This window comes from Lissotriton helveticus, chromosome 8, assembly GCF_964261635.1.
Source record: "Lissotriton helveticus chromosome 8, aLisHel1.1, whole genome shotgun sequence".
In the NCBI taxonomy this organism is placed as follows: domain Eukaryota; kingdom Metazoa; phylum Chordata; class Amphibia; order Caudata; family Salamandridae; genus Lissotriton; species Lissotriton helveticus.
The window spans coordinates 1,468,793,662-1,468,818,057 of record NC_136069.1 but is presented as its reverse complement, the minus strand read 5'-3'; the positions used below and the strand labels follow the sequence as shown (position 1 = coordinate 1,468,818,057).

Sequence of the window (24,396 nt, the reverse complement as noted above, 5' to 3'; positions counted from 1 at the left end):
CATTGAACCTTTTCCTGACAGTTAGATCCTCCCTACTAACATTGTGGACATACGATAGTCAATGCATCACTGCGGAAAGGTGCTATTCCAAATTGCTTAAAAATGGGTCAAGTCACTCTGATTTTAAAGAAACCTACTGCGGATCCCTCGGACCTTCATAACTTCCGCCCAATCTCCAACATCCCCACCTTATCAAAGCTCCTGGAAAAATGTGTGCTTGCCCAACTTTGCAACCATATCAACCATTTCCAACTCCTGGACCAATGCCAACGTGATTTCTGCTCGGGCCATAGCACAGAGTCGGCCCTAACACACATGGTTGATGACGCGTTAAGAATGATGGACCACAATGAGTCGTGCCTACTGATCCTTCTTGACCTTTCATCAGCACTTGACACTGTCAAACATGATACTCTAATTGACCTCCTGGAACACAGGATGGGGTTGTCTGGGCCTCTGCCTAATTGGTTCTCTACGTTCCTCCTGAATAGATCCCAATGCTTCAAGGTGAACCAATCCCTGTCCCATACTGCTCTAGTTTTGCTGGGGGTTCCCCAAGGTTCAGCACTCTCTCCCACGCTCTTTAACTTGTTCATGGAGCCTCTAACAGAAATGCTGAAATCATCCAGCATTCACTATCACATGTATGCGGGCAATACTCAATTATACCTGAAGATCGCCTCCCCTGAGGACATTCAGTCCCTCAACTCAGTCCTACTGGAAACACAAAGCTGGCTAACAAGTAACCACCTGAAACGAAATGCTCTAAAATCAGAATTACTCCTTATTCCACCCCATAAGCAATCACCTTACATTGAACAATGGTTGAATCAGCTTATGGCTCTTAATGGCAGACCTCAACTTGTGGACTCAGCATCCTCGCTTGGTATCATACTAGACAAGAACATGCAAAAACACATCAGTTCTCTCACCAAAGGAGCGAACTTCCAACTCAGCAGCCTTAGGAAGTTCAAACCCTATCTCCCTGCTCATGACCTAAAGGTCGCAGTGCAAGCATTGGTGATCGCAAAGCTGGACTATGGCTAGTGCTACGCTGTGTGGCCTGCCCAGAGTGAAACCGGCTCCCCTTAGGGTGACCTTCAATTCTGCGGCCAGGCTCGTAACGGACACAAATAAATTCAACCACATCTCTCAGGACTTGCTAGTTCTGAAATGGCTCCCTTATGAAGCTCGGATACAGCAGAAAATGGCATGCATGACACACAAAGCCATCCACCTCAAGACACCGATGTACCTCACTCAGAAACTGGAGCTCTCATGTAAATGTTAATGTTAACTGGATTTGTAGAGCACAGCTGTTACCCTGAGGTGCCCTGGCACTGTGGTGAAGTCCTACCCGTGGAAAGTAAGCGTGGAAGAGATGTCAGTTGTTAAAGAGCCACGTTTTTAGGGACTTCCTAAAAGCCAACAGGTTGGTCATGCTTCTAAGATCTAGGGGAAGCATGTTCCAGGCCTTTGCTGCATTGGTGATGAAGCTTCTGCCCCCCCATTTTGCTTTTTTTTTTATGCGTGTCGTTGTTACCAGCTTGGCCTCAGAAGAACGGAGAGTTCTTTTAGGAATGTACCAGTGGAATTGTTTCTTTAAAAAGTCACAGCCAGATCCGTGCAGGGCCTTGAACACCAGGCAAAGTGCCTTAAATTGCGTGCGTTTTTTGACGGGAAGCCAGTGGAGTTTCTTTATAGCTGGAGAAATGGAAGCGTACTTGGGAATCCCTGTAAGGAGTCTTGCCGCAGCATTCTGCACCATTTGCAATTTGTGCATGCAGCCTTCTTGTAACTTAAGGTATAGTCCATTGCAATAGTCCAGCCTGGATAGAACCAGGGCTGAAACTACTATTTGTTATGGAGCTTTTGGAAGTAGGGGGATTATTTTCCTACAGGTTCTGAGAATGAGTGAGGTGGTTGAGGCCACTGCGTTGATCTGGTCTTTAAGGCTTAAAGTGTCATTGATCCAGATTCCCAAATTCTTCACCTTTTTGGTGGGGGGAGCTGGAGGTCACTGTATATAACTATGCAGATGACCTCCAGCTTGTTTTCAATCTTTCCTCTTCCCCTCACGCTATCTTTAATTTTCAAACTACTATGATCTTCATCAGGGACTGGATGAGCCACAACCATTTGAAGCTGAATCCGGACAAAACTGAGCTGGTGCTCACTGGTGGCTCTTCCAGTCCCTGGAACTCTTCCTTTTGGCCTTCTTCTCTTGGTTCCTCTCCTGTCCCCTCTTCCACAGTCAAGACCCCAGGTATTAAAATGAATAACCATCTTACCCTTCATTCACAAGTCAGTTCTGTTGTTTCTTCTTGCTTTCTTATTCTCCGCACTATTCGCACTGTCTCCCGCTTTTTCTCCCCTCTGGCACTTAAACTTATTATGTCTGCCCTTGTGATCTCCCGGCTAGACTATGCCAATGCCCTGTACAATGGCATTCCGGCCTATAGCCTACGTAAACTCCAGCTTGTGAAAAATCAGGCAGCTCGGCTGGTGTACGGCCTCCCCCGCTTCCATCATTCTACACCACTACTGAAGGCGCTACACTGGTTGCCTGTTCGGCAACGTTTACTTTTTAAAACCGGTTGCATGGTTTTCCAGGCACGCCAGGGTATGGCCCCTGCTTTTATTTCTTCACTGCTAAAGGAATATGTCCCTACCAGACAGCTTCGATCATCCTCCCAATCCCCTCTACAGGTACCTCGCTATAAGAGAAAAAAATGGGGAGGGTCCAATTTCTCAGTTGTGGCCCCCATCTTTTGGAATTCCCTCCCCGATCACCTACGAGCGATTAAACACTACTCCCTCTTTCGTAAGGGCCTGAAAACTTTTTTGTTTGCTCAAGCTTTCCCGCAGTAATTCTTGCTTTTACTTTTTGCCTCTCATGTCTCCTAAAGCGCCAAGAAACCGTTTGGTGTACGTTGCGCTATATAAATATTTTAAATTCAAATGTTTTTTTTAATTTTAAATTCAAATTCAAAGGGCCTAGAGCAGATGGCCAGCAGTTTGGGGACCTGAAGTCGGGGTTGTTGCCGAACAGTACCACTTCGGCTTTTACTGGAGTTGAGCTTTAAACAGTTCTGTGTCATCCACTCACTCACAGTATGCATACAGTTCTGCAGCCTCGAAGCGGTGTCACGGTGTTTGTTGGGTCGAATATTGACCACAATTTGGGTATCGTCCGCGTATGACGTGAGATTAAACCCAAAAGTTTCAATGAGTGGGGCAAGCGAGGAAACGTAAATATTAAAAAGAGTGGGACTCAGGGAGGATCCCTGGGGAACTCTGCAAGGTAGGGTAAAAGCTTCCGCCTCAAATTGATCTAATTTAATCATTTGAGTTCTGTTAGAAAGAAAGGATTTGAGGAGCGCTTGTGCCGTATGTTTGACCCCTATTTCTTCCAGGCGGTCCACCAACAGAGTGTGGTGGACCGTGTCGAACGCCGCCGAGAGATCAAGCATGATCAGGGTGGCACTTCCTCCCTGATCGAGAATAGCCCTAATCTCTTCCATGGATTTGATGATTGCTGTTTCCGTACTGTGCCCTTCTCTAAACCCATATTGGAAGGGGCAGTCTGGAAATGGGTCTAAAATTGTCTGGATCCCTGGCGTGGTGCAAGAGCCTCCAGAAGTGCCAGCACCCTCTTACTCAAACCACAAAAATTCAAGAAAAAAAAGACCTGTAATCGAACATTTTCAGGTATGGCGCCAAGAATCTGGAACTCGCTTCCCCCCTAACTCAGGGTGATCCATTCCTCTATCCTCTTCAAATCAGAGCTCTTGATGAAAAAAATATCTGACTCAGTCTTCCTTCCCCACTTGACTCCCTGGCCATTCAACACTGTTTTGTGTCCTAGATGCCAGGCTCTTGAGAATGTTGGACATTCTCAATCTATGTACTTGTCGATATGTTGATTATTTGTGTTTGGATATGTGGTATTCTGCATTTGTTCTACTGCTGGTTATGTCTCTTTCTGTGACATCAATGTGTGACATCACAGCTTGTGGGTTGGAATGTATCTAGTGAAACCTCTGGCTGTTTATCCTATTCAGGCTGAGGTCTGGATGTGCTTCTTTATGTCTTGGATTAAACCTTGGATTCAACTATTTATGTCTGAGTCCTGCGTGTTCCTTCAACTCAAAAACCAGGATCTTACATTGGCGTAGTCGGCAGGCAAGATTGAAGAGGCATAACAATCTCAACTGGATATTTTCTACTACTTTTCAACTAGAGCGGCAGTTGGTTTCAAGTGCTGCTATCTGAGGATTGGTGAGACTTTTCAATCTTCTTTTCTACACTTTATCTGTGTTATGATGGCACCTGCGGCAGTTAATTTTAAGTGCCTTGATTGCACCTGCGGCTGTTTATTCTAAATTTAAGTTTGCTGTTTCAACTTGATCACACTTTGGAGCTTTAATTAAGTCTAAGTGCTGAACGCAAAACAGCCCTTCTACTCCATTGTTTAGGTTCTGAAGGGCAAGATGTTTTTGATCACCTCCCGGAGCTTTCTGCGGCTGAAAAAGCAAATCTTAATGAGTTTGAGGTTGCTTTGAAGAAATTAGACTTACATTACTTGCCAAAGGTTAGCATTATTTTAGAGAGGTATCATTTTGCCAAGAGACTGCAAAGCGAGGAAGAATCTATTGAAGGTTATGTAACTCAATTAAGGAAGTTGGCAAGTTCTTGTAAGTTTGACAATGCCCTTGAAGAGAGAATCAGGGACCAGTTTATGGTTGGTTGCAATATTGAAAAGGTCAGGGAAGAGCTCTGGATGAAGGATGAGCCTTCTCTAGACGACGTACTACAGGTCGCAAAAAGAATTGAACATTCTCTTAAATGTGTTGACACTTTAAAAAAGGATAAACAAAGCTCAGTTCAAGCGGTCAGGCAAGATGCAAAGAGTTTTGCAAAAGACTCTGTTCCTCTTACTGTTAAAAAAAAAAACTTTTATCCCTAAGTGTTTTAGGTGCGATAAGATGGGTCACTATGCTAATGACAAGAAGTGTCCAGCTTTGAATTCAACTTGCTCAAAATGCAAGAAGAAGGGTCATTTCTCTACCCTGTGTAAAAGTAAATCTCAGAGTCATTTGGTAAAGTCTGTTGATGAGGAATCAATAGAGGAAGATTTTGTATGTGGGCAGGTTGTAGTACAAGTGACCTCTACTCCTGATAATTCCTCATCTCCTATAGATACGATTTTCATTGAAGGTGAACCTACGGAGGTCTTGTTTGACTCAGGGGCTAAGATTACCATTGTGTGCAAAAAGTTCTACCTAGGTAGTCTTTCCTCTAAGGTTCAACTATCCAAGCCTGATATTCGTCCTTTGGGGTATAGTGGAGAGGTGATTCCTTTGCTTGGGTTATTCACAGGCCTAATTGAGTATAAGGACCGTTTTGCCAAAGGCAAAATCTATGTCTCACATAAAGGAGACAGCATCATTAGTTGGTTCCATCAGGGGGATCTCAACATCATGTTGGATCCTACTTCCCCTAACCCCATTATTCTTAAGGAGATGGTTAATGAGGTTTCTGTTGCTTCTGACTCTATTCTTGTACAGCACATTAAAAGAAAGTTTCCAAAGGTCTTTAGAGAAGAGTTGGGTTGTCTCAAAGACTAAGTTGAAAATTCCTGTACGTGAAAATTCTCTACCTTACACTTGTAAAGCTAGGGGCGTTCCTCTGGCATTGAGGGAAGAGATGATCAGTGAACTTGAAAAGTTAAAGAAGGGTGGTATAATTGAGGAAGTCACTGGTACTGATTGGCTTGCTCCTGTGGTCGCAGCACGCAAACCCAATGGATCCCTACGCTTATGCATTGATTTAAGGCAACTTAATAAGTGTGTTATTGTGGACCATTATCCCTTGCCTAATATAGCTGATTTATTGATATTGCTTGATGGTGCTAAGGTTTTCAGTACCCTCAATCTCGCATCTGCATACCATCAGATCGAGCTTGAGGAGGCGTCCAGGAACTATACGTCCTTTGTTACACCTTTTGGGACGTATAGATTTGTCAGGATGCCTTTTGGGCTTGTTTCTGCGGCTGCAACCTTTCAACGTGTTATGGAAAGGGTGCTGAAGGGGTGCCGGGGGGTTTGTGTGTATCAAGACGACATTTTAGTCTTTGCAAAGAATGATGAGGAACATATGTGTTTTCTTGACAAGGTTTTGGACTCCTTACAAGAGGCAAACCTCACTGTTAAGCTTGAGAAATGTCATTTTGGCCGGTCTTCAATCCACTATCTAGGTCACACTATTTCTAAGAATGGCATTGCTCCCAAAGCTGATTTGGTTGATACCATTACACGCATGCCACCTCCCTCTTCCAGAGAGGAACTCATGAAATTCTTTGGAATGATTGAGTACTATAATAAGTTTGTGAAGGGGTTCGCTGATCACTGTACACATTTGAGAGGTCTTCTGAAGAAGGGTTCTGAGTTTTTGTGGAATGATGATTGCATGATGGAATTTGATTCTCTTAAGAGAAAGCTTGAGTCTGCGCCCAACTTGAAAAGTTTTAATCCTGGTCGTTTGTCTGTAGTCACCACCGATGCCAGCGTGAAAGGTCTTGGTGCTGTTCTTCAGCAGGATGTTGATGGGGTACTGGAAACAATATTGTTTGCTTCACGTGGTCTTAAAGATCCTGAGACACGTTATTCGGTGATTGAACGTGAGGCCTTGGCGGTTTTCTGGGCGATTAGGAAATTTAAAAAATGTCTTTGGGGCACCAGGTTTGTGATTAAAACTGATCACAAACCGTTGTGTGAGGTGTTCACAAAGAAAGGACTTGATTTTATTTCCAGCAGAATAACTAAATGGGTCATTGCTTTACAAGAATACGAGTTTGAAATATTGTACATTCCTGGTGTTGACAACTGTGTTGCTGACACTCTTTCAAGATTAGTGGATGTTTCACATGAGGTTGATGATGTTGAGGATGGTGAAATGGATAATTTTATGGTTTGTCCAGTCTCTGTAGTAGGTGTTGAGGAGTCGGTATGGAGACTTAAACTAGACTCTGATCCTGTTTTGAGTGAACTTTCTGCTCTTGTGCGTGATGGTTGGCATTCTAAGAAACAGGCCTCTGTGGAATGTGCTAAGTTCTGGGGTGTCAAGTATGAATTAGCCATTTGTAATGACTTGCTGGTCCGGGGGACTAAACTCATACCTCCTTCTGAACTGCGTGGGAATATCATTGATCTTGCTCATGAATCCCACTCCGGTATGTCAAAAACCAAGGAACGTATTCGTTCCTCATACTGGTGGCCTGGGTTGGACTTGTATGTAGAGAGAATAATCAGGGATTGTGGCATTTGCAGTCTGAGTGATAAATCTAAGATGGTAAGAGTTCAACCTATGTGCATTAGGGATCTTCCTTCTGGTCCTTGGACCGATATTTCTTTTGACATTTTAGGTCCGGTTTATTCTGATGGGCAGCAGATTTTCATTCTGGTTTTACTAGACTTGTTTTCGAGGTGGCCTGAAATACATTTCACTTCCTGTATAGAGTCTCGCTCCGTCATAAAATTTCTTGAAGTTGTGTTTGCAAGGGAGGGTCTTCCGCAATTTATACTTACCGACAATGGTGTGCAATTGGTCTCTAGAGAGATGGAGACATTCCTAAAGGAAAGAGGTATCTTACATAAAAAATGTTCGCTGTATCACCCGGAAACCAATGGAATGGTGGAAAGATTTAATAAGGTGTTAAAAGAGACCATTTCGTGGGCTAAGAGTGCAGGTTTAAATTGGAAGGAACAAGTTCTGAAAAAAGTTGAGTGTTATAGATTTACTCCCCATTCCTCTACTGGGAAGTCCCCTTTTGTTCTTTTTAAAGGTAGGCTGCCTTGTACGTTTTTAGAGCCAACTTGGGTTAGAGACTTAGGCAAAAGCTTTGTTGGTTCTGACGTTGATGCTGATTCCCCTCATAAGCTAGACTTGAGTTGGCGAGAGCAGGAGGAGAAAAAATGTTTGGAGAGGAAGGTACAGTTTGATTCCAGACATTCTGTTAAGAACACTCCTGTGAAGGTTGGGGATTTGGTGGTGGTGAGGCTTCCTGGTGCTAAGGTAAAATATTCTTCACCCATCAAGGTCATTAAGGTTTTTGAGAATGCGGTCAAGACCTTGGATCACAGAATCTGGAACTTGAATAGGGTTTGTGTTTTTTCTGGTCTGTGTGATTTTCAGAAGTCTGTGACCAAGGATCCTGTTGGAAAGGGGAGCTCTTCTCTTGGTCTGGAGGGAGGTTCTTCTCTACGTTCTTCTACTAGAATTGTTAAGAAACCTTCACATTTGAAGGATTACATTTTGTAATTTCAATTTTTTGGTTTTATATTTTAACCTTGTTTTTTGCTTTTATGGGGGGGGAAGGTGTGTGGTATTCTGCATTTGTTCTACTGCTGGTTATGTCTCTTTCTGTGACATCAATGTGTGACATCACAGCTTGTGGGTTGGAATGTATCTAGTGAAACCTCTGGCTGTTTATCCTATTCAGGCTGAGGTCTGGATGTGCTTCTTTATGTCTTGGATTAAACCTTGGATTCAACTATTTATGTCTGAGTCCTGCGTGTTCCTTCAACTCAAAAACCAGGATCTTACAGGATATACTTGTCCTACTGCACAATCTGTAAAGCACTCTGATACCCTCTGTGGTCATGTTCACGCTATATAAAACTTTCAAAATAAATACAAATAAAATAAATATATAAGAGGCTGTGTGAAAAAAGAATTGCGAGTACAAGATTAAGAAAGTAATCATATAATGAAATACCTTTCAGAAGTTTGCTAAAATCGAAGTTGCTCTGTGCTACTAGGTGAGGAACAACTTTCTGATACAGGCATATAGTGTGAAGAATACTGGCTTTCAGGAGGGTCGTCTCTGCATCACCACTGGAGAAACCTAAAAAGAAAATATAATGGTAAAGTAAATAAAAATGAACCAAAGGTACCAACTACCATGGACAGGTCACTATTTTAGCCAATATTTCACAACCAAAAATAGATAGCAGTAAAGAACAGCTGCCTCATTATGAAGCAGAGGGGTGAGCATGGTTTGAAAATTGGGCAAGTGAAACCATGCGGCCCATCTGTATTTAACACTTGGAAAGCAAATATTACAATAAAAGTGTTTGTGGAAAGATACAAAATGTATCTAAACCACAGTTATTTTAAATAAGGTAAAATCCATTAAAGTGAGTACTGCTTTTGACAGAGCAAGAAAAATATAATAATCAAGCACCCCTGCTTGGCACTACTGGTGATAGCCCGAATTGGACACAACGAGATGTGCACGCTGTGATATCCCCTTGAGGCACACCACTTACTAACAGAGGTGCAAGTTGTAGGAGAGAAAAACTAAATCCGGAGCACCTAATCCCTCTCACGTCGCTCAAAGTGAATACATTTGTGAATCGTGGAATCGCCCCCTTTAGAAAAAGTAAGGATCCTAATGAAATTCCTTAAAATCAGACCCTATGGACGACACCGTTTTTTCTTTCTATTGAGGAGAAGCCAGAGGACTGTATGCTACACTACTTATTGCTCTCGTAAACATGTTCATGTTTGTGTACAGAAATGCCAATAAAGACCTTTTTTTAAAACCACCCCCAGCTTTTCTGGCACCTCACCTGGTTCCTCCACAGGGGCAACAGCTTTCTTGTCTTTTCTTTCATCGCATTGATCCATTTGTTCTTGTTTCAAAAGTGAATTCCAAGTCGACACAATGCTGTTTAAGTCTGGTAAAAGCTGAAAGCAAAAAGAGGGTAAGAGCACAATCAAAGTCACACCCTTATTCTCACTCAAGAGCAAAGCAAATAGGTAGGGTAGAAAAAGAGGGACATACAGTATCTGTTTGTAATAACATTTTTAAATGCACCCACTTCTTGGTTTGTGTTCTAATTCCATGTATTTTAATTATTTAAACATCATAGGTTTGAATAAGTAGTATTTATTCCAAATATACAAATATGTTCTAGACGTTTTCACATTAAAAGCTTTTTTTTTTGTTAAATGCCTTAATCTAGACACTAATAAACATTCTTTCATTACTTAAAAGGAGGAGCACTTATGACACCTCCCAAATAAAGTAGCATTTCTTCCCAATGCCCACCGCATTACATGATCAATTAGCCTTCAAACACACTAGCAGGGTCTTATAATTAGTACACGACGCGGGTTCCAGAGGATTCGCCTTTATTACACATCTCCACCTCTTCACCTGTCTGACTCCTCACAGATCCAAATACTTCAACACTCTCGTGTTCAAAATATTTTTTATTGAATTTGTGATAAAACAATAGACCAAACAAAAAAAGAGCACTGATAGGGTACATAGCAAGTTTACAGTATTTCATAAATATAATGTATTGTACCTATACATCCATATCTACAATGCAATAGAAACAAAAATTTAAAATAAAAGAGACGGGGGCCACAGCTAGTTTTAGCAAGTATATTATGACAGATCTACATAATAAAATCTAACAAACTTTACACATCATAGAATATAAAATATTAATGATAAATCGCTATATAATTGTCAATTGGCTTCCAAAACAACAGATAAGAAGATGTGTTGTGAACAACACCCAACATATTCAAATCAGCTCCTTTTCTGGTAAAAATCATCCATGAACACCACATATGAAGAGACAATAATGAAGCGTTTTTCCAATTGGCAGTAACTTTAGAGCAGCAGATAGCAAGAAATCAAAGAGCTTGTTGTTAGAATCTGACAGTTTAGTTGAAAGTAATATTGATTTACAAATATGCATATTATATGAGAGTTTATCCGATAAATGAACATTTTTTAAATTAACATCCCAAACCTCATTCCAAAATTTAAAGAGTATACCATTCGAAAAGCATATGTTTTAACAAACCTGGAACCAATTTACAGTGCCAACAATTAGGTGAAATTAATAACTTTGCATTATACATTTCTAACTGAGTCCATAAACAATTAAATAGTATTAAAGAATTAGTTTGATATAAAGATACAGGTAACCATCCAGAGACCCTATTTAACCATATTTTCCTCCATACATCTTGAGAAAAAGATAAATTAAGTTCATTATTCCAAAAAGAAGAAATAAAATCAATGTTATTTTTGTCAAAATTATTCAACTTTTTATAATAAAAGGACACAACATTAGAGGAAGAAGCTATTGTTGGCATATACTTCTAAATCCAATATGTTTTCTATTGGAAAATTGCTGAGAAATGATTCAAAAATAGAATTGCATAAAAATGTGTATTCAGAAATATCAAATGCATATTTCGATTACGTTTAATAACCGGACTATACCATATGGATTTAAGATATGAGAAATAGGAATTTGAAAAAGAGAATCTAAATCTCGCAATATTCATTTTCTCGATTTTAGTATTGCAGATCTTCATATTAGAAGAGGACATGGTAATTAACGTAGGCAACGGAAACTGAGATCAAACTTTTTTCAATGAGAAGCCACAAAGGTGTTTTGTTAAACTCTGCATTTGTGAACCAAAAGATGCTTTGTTTCAAAATAAATGCTTGAAGATAGTAAAAAAAAACGGTAAAGCAAAACCACCATTACATTTTGCAATTTGCAATTTTCTAGAACTTATATTGGGTGTTGTATTATTCCAAATGAATTTTGATATTAGTGTGTCTAAAGATTTATAAAACTTAAGTAGAAGTTGAGTAGGTTTCATATATAACAGACAAAATATTTTTGGAGCAATAACCATTTTAAAAGAGTCAATTTTCCCCCACCAGGATAAGTGTAAAGCAGACCGCTTATGAATTTTGTCATTAATATGGTTAAGAATATATTCAAAATTCAATGTAATAGATTGTTTAATAGTATGAGAGAATAAAATACCAAGATATTTAAGTTTGTCCTTTTGCCATATTATATTGTTATTTGGGAGCATATCTGGGCACAAAACACATTTAAGGGAAAAAATTCAGTCTTGTAAGTATTTAGAGTATAACCGCAAATTTGGGAATATGTTTGAGTTGGACTTAACAGGGGAGGAGTAGCAGAATCAAGATTACTAATATATAATAATACATCATCAGCGTAAATTGAGGTTTTTACAGTAACATCATTGATAATAATACCTTTTATTTCTATGCACTGTCTGATGGCAATGAGTTATGGTTCAAAAGCAATGAGCAAGAGTAAAGATGACAGAAGAGTGCCTCTAAAAAGGAAAACATTTTTTAGACAGTTGACCATAAATGAAAAGTCTAGCAGATGTACCAGAACAGAGTTCAGAAATCATATGAATAAAGGTATGGCAAAAATTAAATGCAGATAAAAGTACGAAAAATATACTGCTAATGTACTTTGTCAAACGCTTTTTCAGCATCTAATGCAAGGACACCAGCGGGAAGATGCAAAGATGACACAGCTTCATAACATGAAATAATAATCTAGTGTAATTTACAGAATGTCTATATTTCATGAAACCGGTTTGATCAATGTGAATAATAGTACAGAAGCCAATCGGATTGCAAGAGTGTTTGCATAAAGCTTACAATCTTGATTAATTAAAAAAATAGGGCTGTAATTTGAAACAATAGTGAGGTATTTATTAGGTTTTAGAAGTACTGCAATCAAAGCATCAGTAAAGGATCCTGAAGTAGATCCTGAATTACTAAAGTGAGAAATAATTTAAGTAAATGAGGAAGTAGGTAATGAGAAAATTATTTATAAAATTCAGCAGTAATACCATCTAGTCAATGTGATTTACCCAGTTTAAGAGATTTAATAGCTAAATTAATTTCTTCTAATGAAATTGGTACACACAATTTTTCTTTCACGGACTGAGTAATTTTAGGTAAGCCACAAGATTGCAGAAAATTATCAATACTGGGTATATCTGAAGCTGAGGGATTACTATAAAAATTTGAATAGTAAATCAAAAATTCATTAACAATTTTGTAATGGGATAATAATGCCAATTTACCTTTGGAGCCATGGATTGCAATAATTTGGAGTTTATCTGTTTTAGTACGTAAATAAAAGGTGCTAAAAGCTGTCCAGATCAATTAACGTTGAAATGAAATTTTGCCTTATTATTTGAAATTCGTATACCAGCTCTTTAACTTAACAATGAGTTTAACTCGTATCTAAATTTCTGCAACTGCATTTTGTATTTACTGTCATCCGATGTAATAAAGAGCTGTTTGTAATTTGCTATGTTTTTATGTAATTCTTTATGTTTAGTGTTAAAAGCTTTATTATCCTGTGCCATAATTGATATTGTTGCCCCTCTGACATATGCTTTATATGCATCCCAACAACTTACAAATGAAGTAGATCCTTTGGGTTGAAAGAAAAATAATCATGAATTGCTGATAAGTTTGGATTTATAATTTTCATTAAGAATAAGATTCGTATTCATACGACAGTGAGAGTGGGATTGTTGAATGGAACGAATGTGTAAAACACCAGAAATTAGTGCATGATCTGAATTATCAATATTATGAATAATAGGATCAGAAAATTATTGAATTAGTGAACGAAAAATTTACAAATAGTTAATTTAAAATAAAGAATTATGAGGGTAAGAGAAAAATATAAACTGTTTCTCTTTTGGATTGAGAATGTTTATCCAATAGGGGTTAACATATTAAGTTAAAATCACCACCAATAATAGGGGGAACATTCCCTATTTTATTCACTTCAGAAATAAAGCTAGACCAAAATTTTGCATCATCCTTTGTTGAACCATAAACTTTAATTACATGAAAAATGGCCGAATCAATTTCTATTTTTCCTATGATATAACTACCTTCTGTATCGGTAGATTTGGATAATATTTGAACATGTAACTTTTTTGTATAAAGAATAGCAACAGAAATGTTGGGACAGAAACTGGCACTTGAGGCCAAATGATGCCTACTAAATATCTGGGAACCAACGGACTTAAATAGCAAAGAAAAGAGGAGGAGCTTGGCGGGCATCCGAGATGGCCGCGTGAGCACAGCGCTCCCCGGACCCCCGCCACTCCCGGCATGATATCCTGAACATATCCTGACTCTTTACAAGGATTTGTGTAGAGGACGCTGAGCTGATTACCCTGGAACGTTTGGAATTTGATTTGGACCCGGGGTGCCGGAGTTACGGTGATTCGAACTTTCGGGCTCCGCCCTCGAGGTGCGCCCGGGACTGGGTGAGGCTCTGTGGCCGTCTTGAAGTTGAACAACAGCGGCAGGGGGATTCGACTTGTGGGTCCCCCTCTTAGGTTTCGGTTTCGTTTCTGCCTCAGACTGAGACATCTGGCAGGGGAGCCTGGCCTGGGCTGGATCCGGGGCACGAGACGGCGGTCGGGCCTTTGGCTGGTATATTCTCCTATCTGCTGGCCCTATACTAGTGGTACCCTAGTAGCGGCTCTTTGATCCCGAAGCCCTACTTTCCTGTGGCCATTCCATCGAGCCTGGTAAATCTCCTGGTGACGCAGTTCGAACATGGCAGGCAGAGGGGACCGAGAGACTCGGAAGACCAAGACGCCCCTACGTGGGGGCCCGGTCCAGTCTAACGTTATGGACCGCTACACCCATTCGAAGGGGTCCCCCGGAGCCGCCCTGCCTGGATCAAGTACTGCTGACCACATTGTGGACGCGTCAACTGAGCCGTCCTTGCAGGACATCATGGGCGCCATTTCTGCCATGAAGGAGACGATAGGCCAACAATATGAAGCTTTGGCCCACAAAATCGACACCGTGGCCATTGATGTGAACTTGATTCGAGCCGACCTGTTGAAAACCAATGAGAAGGTGAAGTCACTGGATCTCAAGTCATCCAGCCTCACGGCAGACGTCTCGGAGATACAGACGGAGATTGGCAACCTCCGTAGGGTGAACGATTTCATGACCCGGCGCTTGGAGGACTTTGAGAACAGGGCACGTCGCTGTAATGTGCGCGTGGTCGGAGTTCCGGAGAATCCAGAACCTCACTCTGTTGATCTCCTTGTTGAGGACTTGATCCAGAACTACCTCTCTCCGTCTGGTCTGAGTAAATTCTTCGCGGTGGAGCGTGCCCATCGTGTTCCGGGGGGCCAGGGTAAGCCAGGTGCCCCGCCGAGGCCTATTGTTGCGAAACTCTTCCATTATAGGGATCGGGACGCTATCCTGCAAGCATCACGTGTGAAGGGCCCGGTGGCCTTTGAGAACGCTACGGTGAACTTTTATCCGGACTTTTCTCAACAGGTCCAGAAACAGCGTATGGGCTTCCGTGGTGTCAAGAAACGTCTCCGAGACATGGGGTTACGCTACGCTATGCTTTTTTCCGACCAGGCTGCGCGTCGAGTACAATGACTGAACCTTCTTCTTTGATCTGCCTGATTCTGTGAATGACTGGCTGGACTCTCTGCCTGACCGACCTCCTGCGACTGAGTCCGACGCCCACCCGGGTGGTGCTGAGGGTGGTGTGGAGAGCTGAACAATTTGTCTACGCCTGGGCCCTCGTATAGAGTAAACTTTTCAGGGATTCTATGCCTCAGTACCTCTACTGTTTATGTGTTCTCCTTATTATCTGTCTTGCTCGGGGTGGCGGGTGGGCCGGAGCCTTTCCTCCTCCGGGGTCTTTTTGTAGAATGGGGGTTCTTGGGCGACAGGCACACTACATGTTGGGGTGGCTTTTTAGCATTTTGCAGGGGTGCAGGGTGGGGGGTGTTTTCTTGATTGTTGGGGGGTGGGTGGTTGGGACGTTCGAAGTTTGTGTGTTATGTTCTCAAGGCGATTCTATCTTGCTTCTGATGTTTTTTATGTCATGCTCATTGCAGAGGGGTTTCGGCGTTGCTGTGTGGGATGGGGGGTAGCGGGTTGACGTTTGTTTCGTGGAATTTTAATGGTCTGGGAGATCGCATTAAGCGGAGTGTGGTGTTAAAATGCCTACGCCGTCTGTCTCCAGATATTGTTTTTCTACAGGAGACTCATTTGGTGGGCAATACTTGTCGTGCGATGAATAGGTGGGGATATCGCCTTGCCGCACATTCGGGGTTTACCACGGGTTCCAGGGGGTGGGTATCCTTGTTCGGGCTTCCCTCCCCCTGGCTATTGATGACGTGATCCTTGATGATCGGGGGCGCTATGCTGTCCTTGTGGGTCGTTATGAGGGTCGTACCCTCTCCTTGTTTACTGTTTATGTGCCCCCCGGCCTACAGACTTCTACCTTTTCCGATTTGGGCCGTGTGTTGTTGAACCTCCCTGATAGTACTCTCTTTATTGCAGGTGACTTTAATTCTGTGATCTCCGGTCTACACGATCGTTACCCCCCTAGGGATACTCCTTCGGCCCATCAGTGGCTGGGTGGGTTTTTGGACACGTTTGGCTTGGTGGATTGCTGGAGGCTACTACATCCTACCCAGCTTCAATACACTTTCCATTCGGGGGCCCATGGGAGTCTGTCTAGACTGGATTATTTCCTGATACCCGCGGCGCAAACGCCAGCGGTGCGTGAAATCAGACACCTCCCCCGGGGCATCTCTGATCATTCTCCGCTCTGGCTTTGTTTTGAGATTGGGTTGGAAGCGGCGGGCCGAGTGGCTCCTATTAACCCCTGGTACCTTACCTCCCCTGAGACCCGCAACCTTTTGACTAAGTCTTTGGATGCCTATTTTTTAGACAACGAGGGGTCCGTTTCCTCTGCGGTATCCCTGTGGGAGGCCTTTAAGACAGTGATTCGTGGGCAGGCCCTTTCCCTTATTGCTGAATCCAAGAAGGCTAGGAATCGGGAGGTGGTGGACCTTGAGAGAGAGATTGCGGAGAGGGAGGCCGACTTAGAGTCGGATGTCACCTCGGATAAGCTCCACGCCCTGGGTCTGAAACAATTTGCTTATAAGTCCTTGGTCACGGATGCGGCTAAACTGATGTTCCGGGAACAGCAGGGTCGTCTGTATGATGTGGGGGATAAAGCGGGTAAATTGTTGGCGTGGTTGGATAAGAAAGAGAGGGCGAATCGTGTGGTGCCTGTGATTCAGTCGTCGAATGGTGTTGCAGTGACGGACCCGGTTGGAATCGTTGAATGTTTTGCGGAGTATTTTCGTGTGGTTTATACCCCTGTGTCTGGACGGGATGTGGCTGACTCTCGCCTTTTGTTGCGCGATATAGCTTTGCCCAGTGTTTCCGATTTTGACCGTGTCTCGTTGGAGTCCCCTTTTACTACGGATGAGATAGCGACTGCCATTCGCTCGCTCCGTTCGGGCAAGGCCTTAGGCCCGAATGGGTTACCGATTGAGCTGTACAAGCTACGCCCTGACAGGGTAGCGCCCTATCTTCGTGCTATGTTTTTGGAGTCCCGGGACCGGGGTATTCTCCCGTATGACCAGCGTCTGGCTACGATAGTCGTAATTCCCAAAGACGGGAAACCGCGGGACCTTTGTTCGTCTTATCGGCCCATTTCCCTGTTAAATGTTGAGCCTAAGGTCCTGGCTAAGCTCCTGGCGACCCGCCTACTGACGGTCATCAGTGGCTTGGTTAATCCGGATCAATCCGGATTTATCCCACATCGTAACACGGCTCTTAACCTACGTCGTCTCCATGGTGCTGTTGCGAGGGCGGGGCTTCTGACGGAGCCGGCCATTTTGGCCTCGTTAGACGCCTTGATGGCCTTTGACACTGTAGAGTGGCCCTATCTTTGGGCAGCTCTCGAAAAATTTGGTTTTGGACCTGAGTTTATTGGTTGGGTGAAGTTATTGTACGTTGAACCCTTAGCGCAAGTAGTGGTGAACGGTAGAGTTTCTGCCCCCTTCTGCCTTGGTAGGGGGACCCGTCAGGGTTGCCCCTTGTCTCCATTGCTTTTCGCGCTTGCCTTGGAACCGTTAGCTGCGTGGCTTCGATGGGAGCCTTCACTCAAAGGGATCCGTTGGTCACCGGACTTTGAGGACCGTGTCTCTCTTTACGCGGACGACATTCTTCTATATCTTACCTCCCCGCGTAAATCTTTAAATGTCTTATTTGATGTTCTTACTTCGTTCGGTGCTAACTCGGGCCTTGTTATTAATTGGGCTAAGTCCTGTGTGTATGTTCTTTCGGGTGTTTTGCCTCCTTTGCCGGACAGATTTCCTATCCAGGTAGTCCAGTCTGGCTTCAAGTATTTGGGGATTTTTATTACCCTGGACCCCTCACTCCGGTTTGCGCGTAATCTCCTCCCCCCGCTTCTTAGACTGCGACTGGATGTGGCCCGTTGGCGTAAGCTGCCCCTATCTCCTCTGGGTAGGGCAGCTCTTTTTAAAATGATGTCCTTGCCGCGGTTCCTCTACGCACTTCAAAATTCTTACGACGACATTCCCGCTACCTATTTCCGAGAGATCGAGAGTCTGCAAAGACAACTGATTTGGGACGGGCGTCCACGTATAGCCCTTGCGAAACTTACTATCCCTTGGTACGACGGGGGCATGGCGCTCCCCGACATCAAGAGATATTACTGGGCTGCCCAGCTATCTGCCATTAACCACGCGATGTATTTGCCGGGTCGCGATCCGGCCTTTGAGATGGATAGGTTCCAGCTGCCGGGAGGGGACTTTAATAGAGCGCTTTATTCTAGATCGGCCGGGCGCCATCTTACGGGCCCGTCCAGGACCGCAGTCAACGTGTGGCGCGCCGCGAATGTGAGTTTGGGATGGGAGAATCGACTGACGCTGGCGACTCCGCTTTATGCTTCTGAACGTTTGGGTGTCTCTGGTCTACTAAGGGCTTTGAACGCTGGGATATGATTGGGATTTGTAAGGTGGGTGATGTTTGTGTGAATGGTAGCGTGAAGTCGTTCCAGGCCCTTAAGGCAGAATACGACTTGAGTGATAGAGAGTTTTTCCGGTATCTGCAGGTCCGGCATGCCCTGTCCTCGGTTCTGACTCCTGATGTGGCCCTGCCCGAATCCTCCCCCCTTGAAGATCGTATACTAGATGGACACCTGCCCGACAGCACTATCTCCCTTATTTACAAAAAATTGATTCATACTCGCGCTGATTTGTTGGTCCGACTCAGAGAGATGTGGGTCGGGGACGGATTGGAATTAGATGACGAGGATTGGCAGTCGGCACTCTCCTCTCCGAAGGAAGTCGCCATTCCCGCCCGTCTTCGTTTGGTGCAACTTAAGATCCTCCACCGGGTGTATGTGACTGGTCCGCGTCTGGTTGTAATGGGTTTTTCCCCGGATGGCTTATGTAAGCGTGGGTGTGGGATGAGCGCTACCTTTATGCATATACTTTGGGAGTGCCCTGTGGTGGCAGCCTACTGGGTGGATGTACTTGCGATAATGACTGTTGTGACTGGTGTTGCCCTGCGGCCTGAGGCCCGACGATGCCTGCTGAATGTGTGGGAACCCTCCGATTACTCTGTGGCCCAGACTAGATGGGCGACCTTGGGTTACATGGTCGCGAAGCGTGACATTGCGCAACTTTGGGGCGCATCCCGACCTCCAGACGTTTCGGTGTGGGAGGATAACATGGACTGGTCCATGTTCCGAGAGAAGACCGTCTATGTAGCTAGGGGCAGACCCAGGGCGTGGACGAAAATTTGGGGTCAATGGAATGCATACCGTGGAGAAATTTGTACCCCTCCCTTGGTTGACACCTCCGATATTACCCTGTCTCCCTAGGCTGACGTTCCCGAAATTTTTCATTCTGTTTTAGGATTTTCCTGTCCTCCCTGCTCCCCCCCTCCCCCGGCCTTGCCGAGTCTCATTGATTTACCTTTGTTTTCCTGATTAGTGGCCCTCCCCTCTGACGTCCGGGCTGACTTGATTGCTGCATTCGCCTTGTTTGGTGTTCGTTATTTTAATGTTTAATATGGAAAATTGTTATGTCCTGTCCTGTCCTATGTCTGGAGCAATAATTACTCTATGATTTCGTCCTGGCCACGGCAGTGATTGTTTACCTCATGTGTCGTGCTTTCCGACTTAGCGGCCAGCCAGATGATTGCCAAAAGAAATATTGCTATGATGTGGGGGCTGCAGGAGACTGACAATAAGTGCAGGGAAGAAAGACATGGATTGGTGCATGTTCAGGGAAAAGACAGAGTACGTATCCAGAAGATGCTGGAAGAAATGAATACAAATATGGGCAAATGGAATATATACAGTAGAAATATTAGTGCCCCGCCTCTTCCCCCCCCCAAAGATATAGACACCCCTCATGCTGATGGGGAATAAACTGCACATTAAGGGGCATCCCGCATACATTGCATCGTGGCATGCGGTGCTGGAAGCAGCACCCGCCACAATGCAATAAATGCATGTCTCGCATTTGCATGCACAAGGTGGCAGGCACCGTGCGGTGCCTGCCCCCTTGTACATGCAAATTCCATGTGCACCCCTCCCCCCAAAACACCCTGTGGGCCCTCAACGGGCCCCCAAAGAAAATACCGCATGCCTTTCCATGGTGGAGTCACCGCCATGAAAAGGCACTTCTCCGCCATCATAGTAATATGGATGTGCCACCATATTGCTGTGCTTTTCCGCCCGGTAGGTAATCGGGCGGATTGCCTACCGGCGAAACGCCGGGGTCCCCCCGCCATCTTAATATGGCGGGCAGAAATCATGGAGGGCGGACTGCCACCGTCATATGGGCGGTGACGATCCGGCCACTATATTAATCACCCCCTAAGTTTCACAAATGTGGAAAATCATACAAACCCCAAAAGATGTATTGTGTAACCCTCCCGCCGTTGCTGTGTAATATGTTTGTGATCACAATGTCATCAATAAAAGATTTATTAAAAAAAGGATAACACCACCAACTTGTTGGAGCGCTTTACATGAACACCGTATTTACATTACACATTCGGACACGGGGAGATTAAGTGATTTGCCCAGAATCACAGGATGTGGACGCAACCTTGAGGCTCGAACCCTGGTTTCCAGCACCAGCGTCGGGCGTTTATGCCGACGGACCACATCCTCTCAGATTCTTGCTGTTAACGCCCGGCAGTTGCACTCTGAAAGTCGGCAGCCTCGCATCTGCTTTTAATGTGCAAATCGGAACACACGTGGTGTTGCCTGCACAGTTAATAACTGTAACATATTCCTGATTTCAATATGTAAACAGGTTAAATAATCACGAAAAAGAGACCGTGCCTATACATCAGAACATAAAATACGTCTCCCGTAAGCTACCGGTAACCTAACACTATATTATAAAACCTGTGTGGGGGTATGGTATGCCACCCGTCACTCACAGTATCACAACCTCGCACCCCAGGCTCTGCCTTTGCTCATGCTTGCCGTCTTGCGAGCTTGTCTGATTGGTTCACTGGAAGCAGACCACAATTACGACTCCCAGAATGCACCCTCAGTACAAATTAAGCCCAGGCTTGGGGACATAGTGCTGTGACGACATGTAGTGAGGTTGTTTGCCCGAACAAGTGCGGACTTAAATAAGCACTTAGCATAACATAGCATTACGTGGCATGGTGTACTACGGGAAAACATCAAGGTACAACATAAGCATTACACAACACAGCAGCAATGCATAACATAGAACAGAGTACTGCAAAACGGCTTACTGTCGCATGGCATAAACACCACAACACAGAAACATCTAACATACCAAAGCACAACAAAAGAATATAGGGCAGTATAACACAGAAAAACAGCATAACACAGCAAAAGAGAACACAAAGACAAACCACAATTTAGCATAACATAGTAACAGGCAGCAGAATAAATTGTAGGATAATTAAAAACAGCAAACACACAGCCAAAGCACTAAGATAACATTGCAAAGCATACCATACTTGAACGTGAAATAAGCATAATACTACCTACCAGCTCACACACGTGCACCCAGGCATAATTTAAGACAACGTAACCTGGCAAATCAAAGCATGGCTCGCACAATGCAGTACAAGACAATAGATGGTGACCGCTGCTTTCTAGCAGTCTCAGCCGTTCCTGGGGAATATGCGTTCACTTTCCTGCCTTTAATGGGTGTACGCGGAAGCGGCAAAGTGAAATGTGCGCCCAGAAGCCTTTGCATAAACGCATTTGGGTTTTGGGGACTTAACTTGAAATAAACTGACTTGGATCCCATGGCAAATACTGGACCTTGTTATCAAGAATGGCCCGCTTCAGAAGTTCCCGGGGAAATCATTAGGACGATTAAGGAAACGGGGTGCAGTTGTGCTCTCCCTTATAACACATTCCAAGCGCTTTGATCAAGTTGTCACCGGTATAGCGCACACCCCATAAAAAAATACCTAACAGAGTGATACTTCTGAAAGGGATGAAAGGCTGAGATGGACTAATCTGACTCGCTCTTTCATCCGTTTCCTTATGTCATGATTTTCGTGCAGGAGCCACATATATCGACCCAGCGGGAGCTCAGCCTACGATGTGACTAATCGTGTTCCTCATAGCTATTTCTTCATTTCAATATTTTTGTTAAATTTTAATCTCTTGCCGTCGCTCACATATGGGATTCCTTCACTTAGCTAAAATACCCTCTAATATTGCTTGTACATACATGTTAAAAACACAATAAACATTTGAAAAAGCAACCACGTGTTTCTGCGCAAATAAACACACAAAACACTCTTGTAACATTTCATACATTTAATTTTGAAACATAGTTGCGATAAATAAACGTATTTCTGCAGAATAAGGCGTTCTACGTTGTAGCACTTTAGACGATGCAGCCGGGTCCATCTCGACATCCCTGTTAATAGCTCCATCAACGCATTTAATTCATATAGTTATAAGGCGCTTGCCATGGAGGCATGCGCCTTTTGCAACTTGCATTACTGCATACTTTGCATAAGACAACACGCAGTGTCATGCGAGAGAGTGAAATGTTGCTGGTTGATTGCTTTATTTCGATATGCATATATCATAAAAGCATTACAAAAGATAAAACAGCATGTCGAGAAAGGGAGATTGTACATTTAGATTTAAAAAGAATAAGATCACAGTTAAGTAGAATAAATTATCTAAAACAGCATTAAATTGATACGGCCAGTCTTTTAAGTCGAATCAACCAAGCCCATTTAAAAAATTTAGAGACAGCACAAACAATGTTGGGGGCTGTATTAGTTAAAAGTATCCGAAGGGCGACTGTGTACTGGCGGGTGCCCAATTCTCTGCAAATTGGTTTGAGCCATCGTGATCTAGGGCGCCCATAATCCGGACATTCAAATAGAAGATGTGGCACAGTCTCTGGTTTGTCAGGGCATAGGGCACAGTAACGTGATGCAGGCTCTGACTTGTTCCACCTGGAGCAAAGGTCGGCGAGGGGTAGAGTTCCTAATCGGAATTTAATGTACAAGGACTGGTCCATGGCGATGGTGATTAGGTCCATGTAAGGCTCAAGCGCAGCAACATCTTTTATGAGCAGAAAGGCTGCAGTGGCTTTGCAGTGCTGCTGGTTACTGGTGCGCTTCGCGGAGACCCATTCCCAATACAGTTTTTTTAGAGAGTCCTTTGGGGGGGCTGAGCGGGTAAGCCAGCAGGATTCCAAGCCTAGGTCCCTTAAAAGTTGGTTGGTAGCCCTGAGCCATTTGATCTTCCGCCAACCAGTGGAGCGCATCACCTCTGCTAACCCGTCAGCGTAGGGTTTTAGATCCGGAACCCTCCACAGGCGGGCCCAAAGCAGGAGAGGACGAAGTCGTGCCTGATCCCCAATTGCTTTGCAGCCTACATCCATTAGCACCGGAACTGTTGGAGTGCTCGACGGGATAGCAAGGAGGTCTTTGATAAATTTGTTCTCGGCCTTGCTCAGGGAGTCCAGTTTGCCTTGACCCCACAGTTCAGCTCCGTAGAGTGACGCGGAGACAGCTCGTGCTTTATAGATGTCGATCAGTGGTGCAACGCAGTGTTTGGTAGAACTGCTGTACTCCTTGAGTAGGGCCCCTCCAACCCTTTTGTGGCCAATTATCATTTTGTTGATGTGTGCGGTCCAGTTCATTGAATCACTTAGACGGATTCCCAGGTAGTCAAATTCAGCCACTCTTTCAAGGGGGGTTGAGTTCAGGACAGGGGGACGGCCCAGTTTGCGGGGGGGGTGCATGACTAAATACTTAGTCTTGTCCACGTTAATGACAAGGCCTCTGGTGGTGCAAAAGTGCTGGAAGCGATCCAAGAGTTTCTGAAGGCCTTGGGGCGTCTTTGAGATGAGGAGGGTGTCGTCCGCGAACAGTAGTGTTGGAATTTTTACGCCTCCCAGAGTGGGAGCGTCTGCTGGTTCGCCTAGCAGGTGCTCTACCACCCCATTAATATAAAGGGAAAATAGGGTGGGAGCCAACACACAGCCCTGCCGCACTCCCCTCTCGACCCTGATCTTATTGGTCATTTCCCCGTGTAGGCCCCATCTAACCTGGGCAAAGGTGGCATTATGCAATTTGATAAGCAGGTTAAGTATGTACGGGGGCATCCCTAAGCCGTGCAACACCCTCCAGAGTTC

The 24,396-nt window shown here is 44.0% G+C and overlaps 1 protein-coding gene across 1 annotated transcript in view; it reads right to left on the bottom strand.

Moving 5' to 3' along the window:
- URB1 (URB1 ribosome biogenesis factor) overlaps positions 1–24,396 on the bottom strand; it is a 703,763-nt gene that overhangs the window by 419,861 nt on the left and 259,506 nt on the right. The window contains exons 12-13 of the mRNA XM_078658408.1: positions 9,636–9,753; positions 8,780–8,908 (exon numbers count right to left, since the gene is read on the bottom strand). Of these exons, the coding sequence (XP_078514534.1) occupies positions 8,780–8,908; positions 9,636–9,753 (247 nt within the window). The remainder of the gene's footprint in view (positions 1–8,779; positions 8,909–9,635; positions 9,754–24,396) is intronic.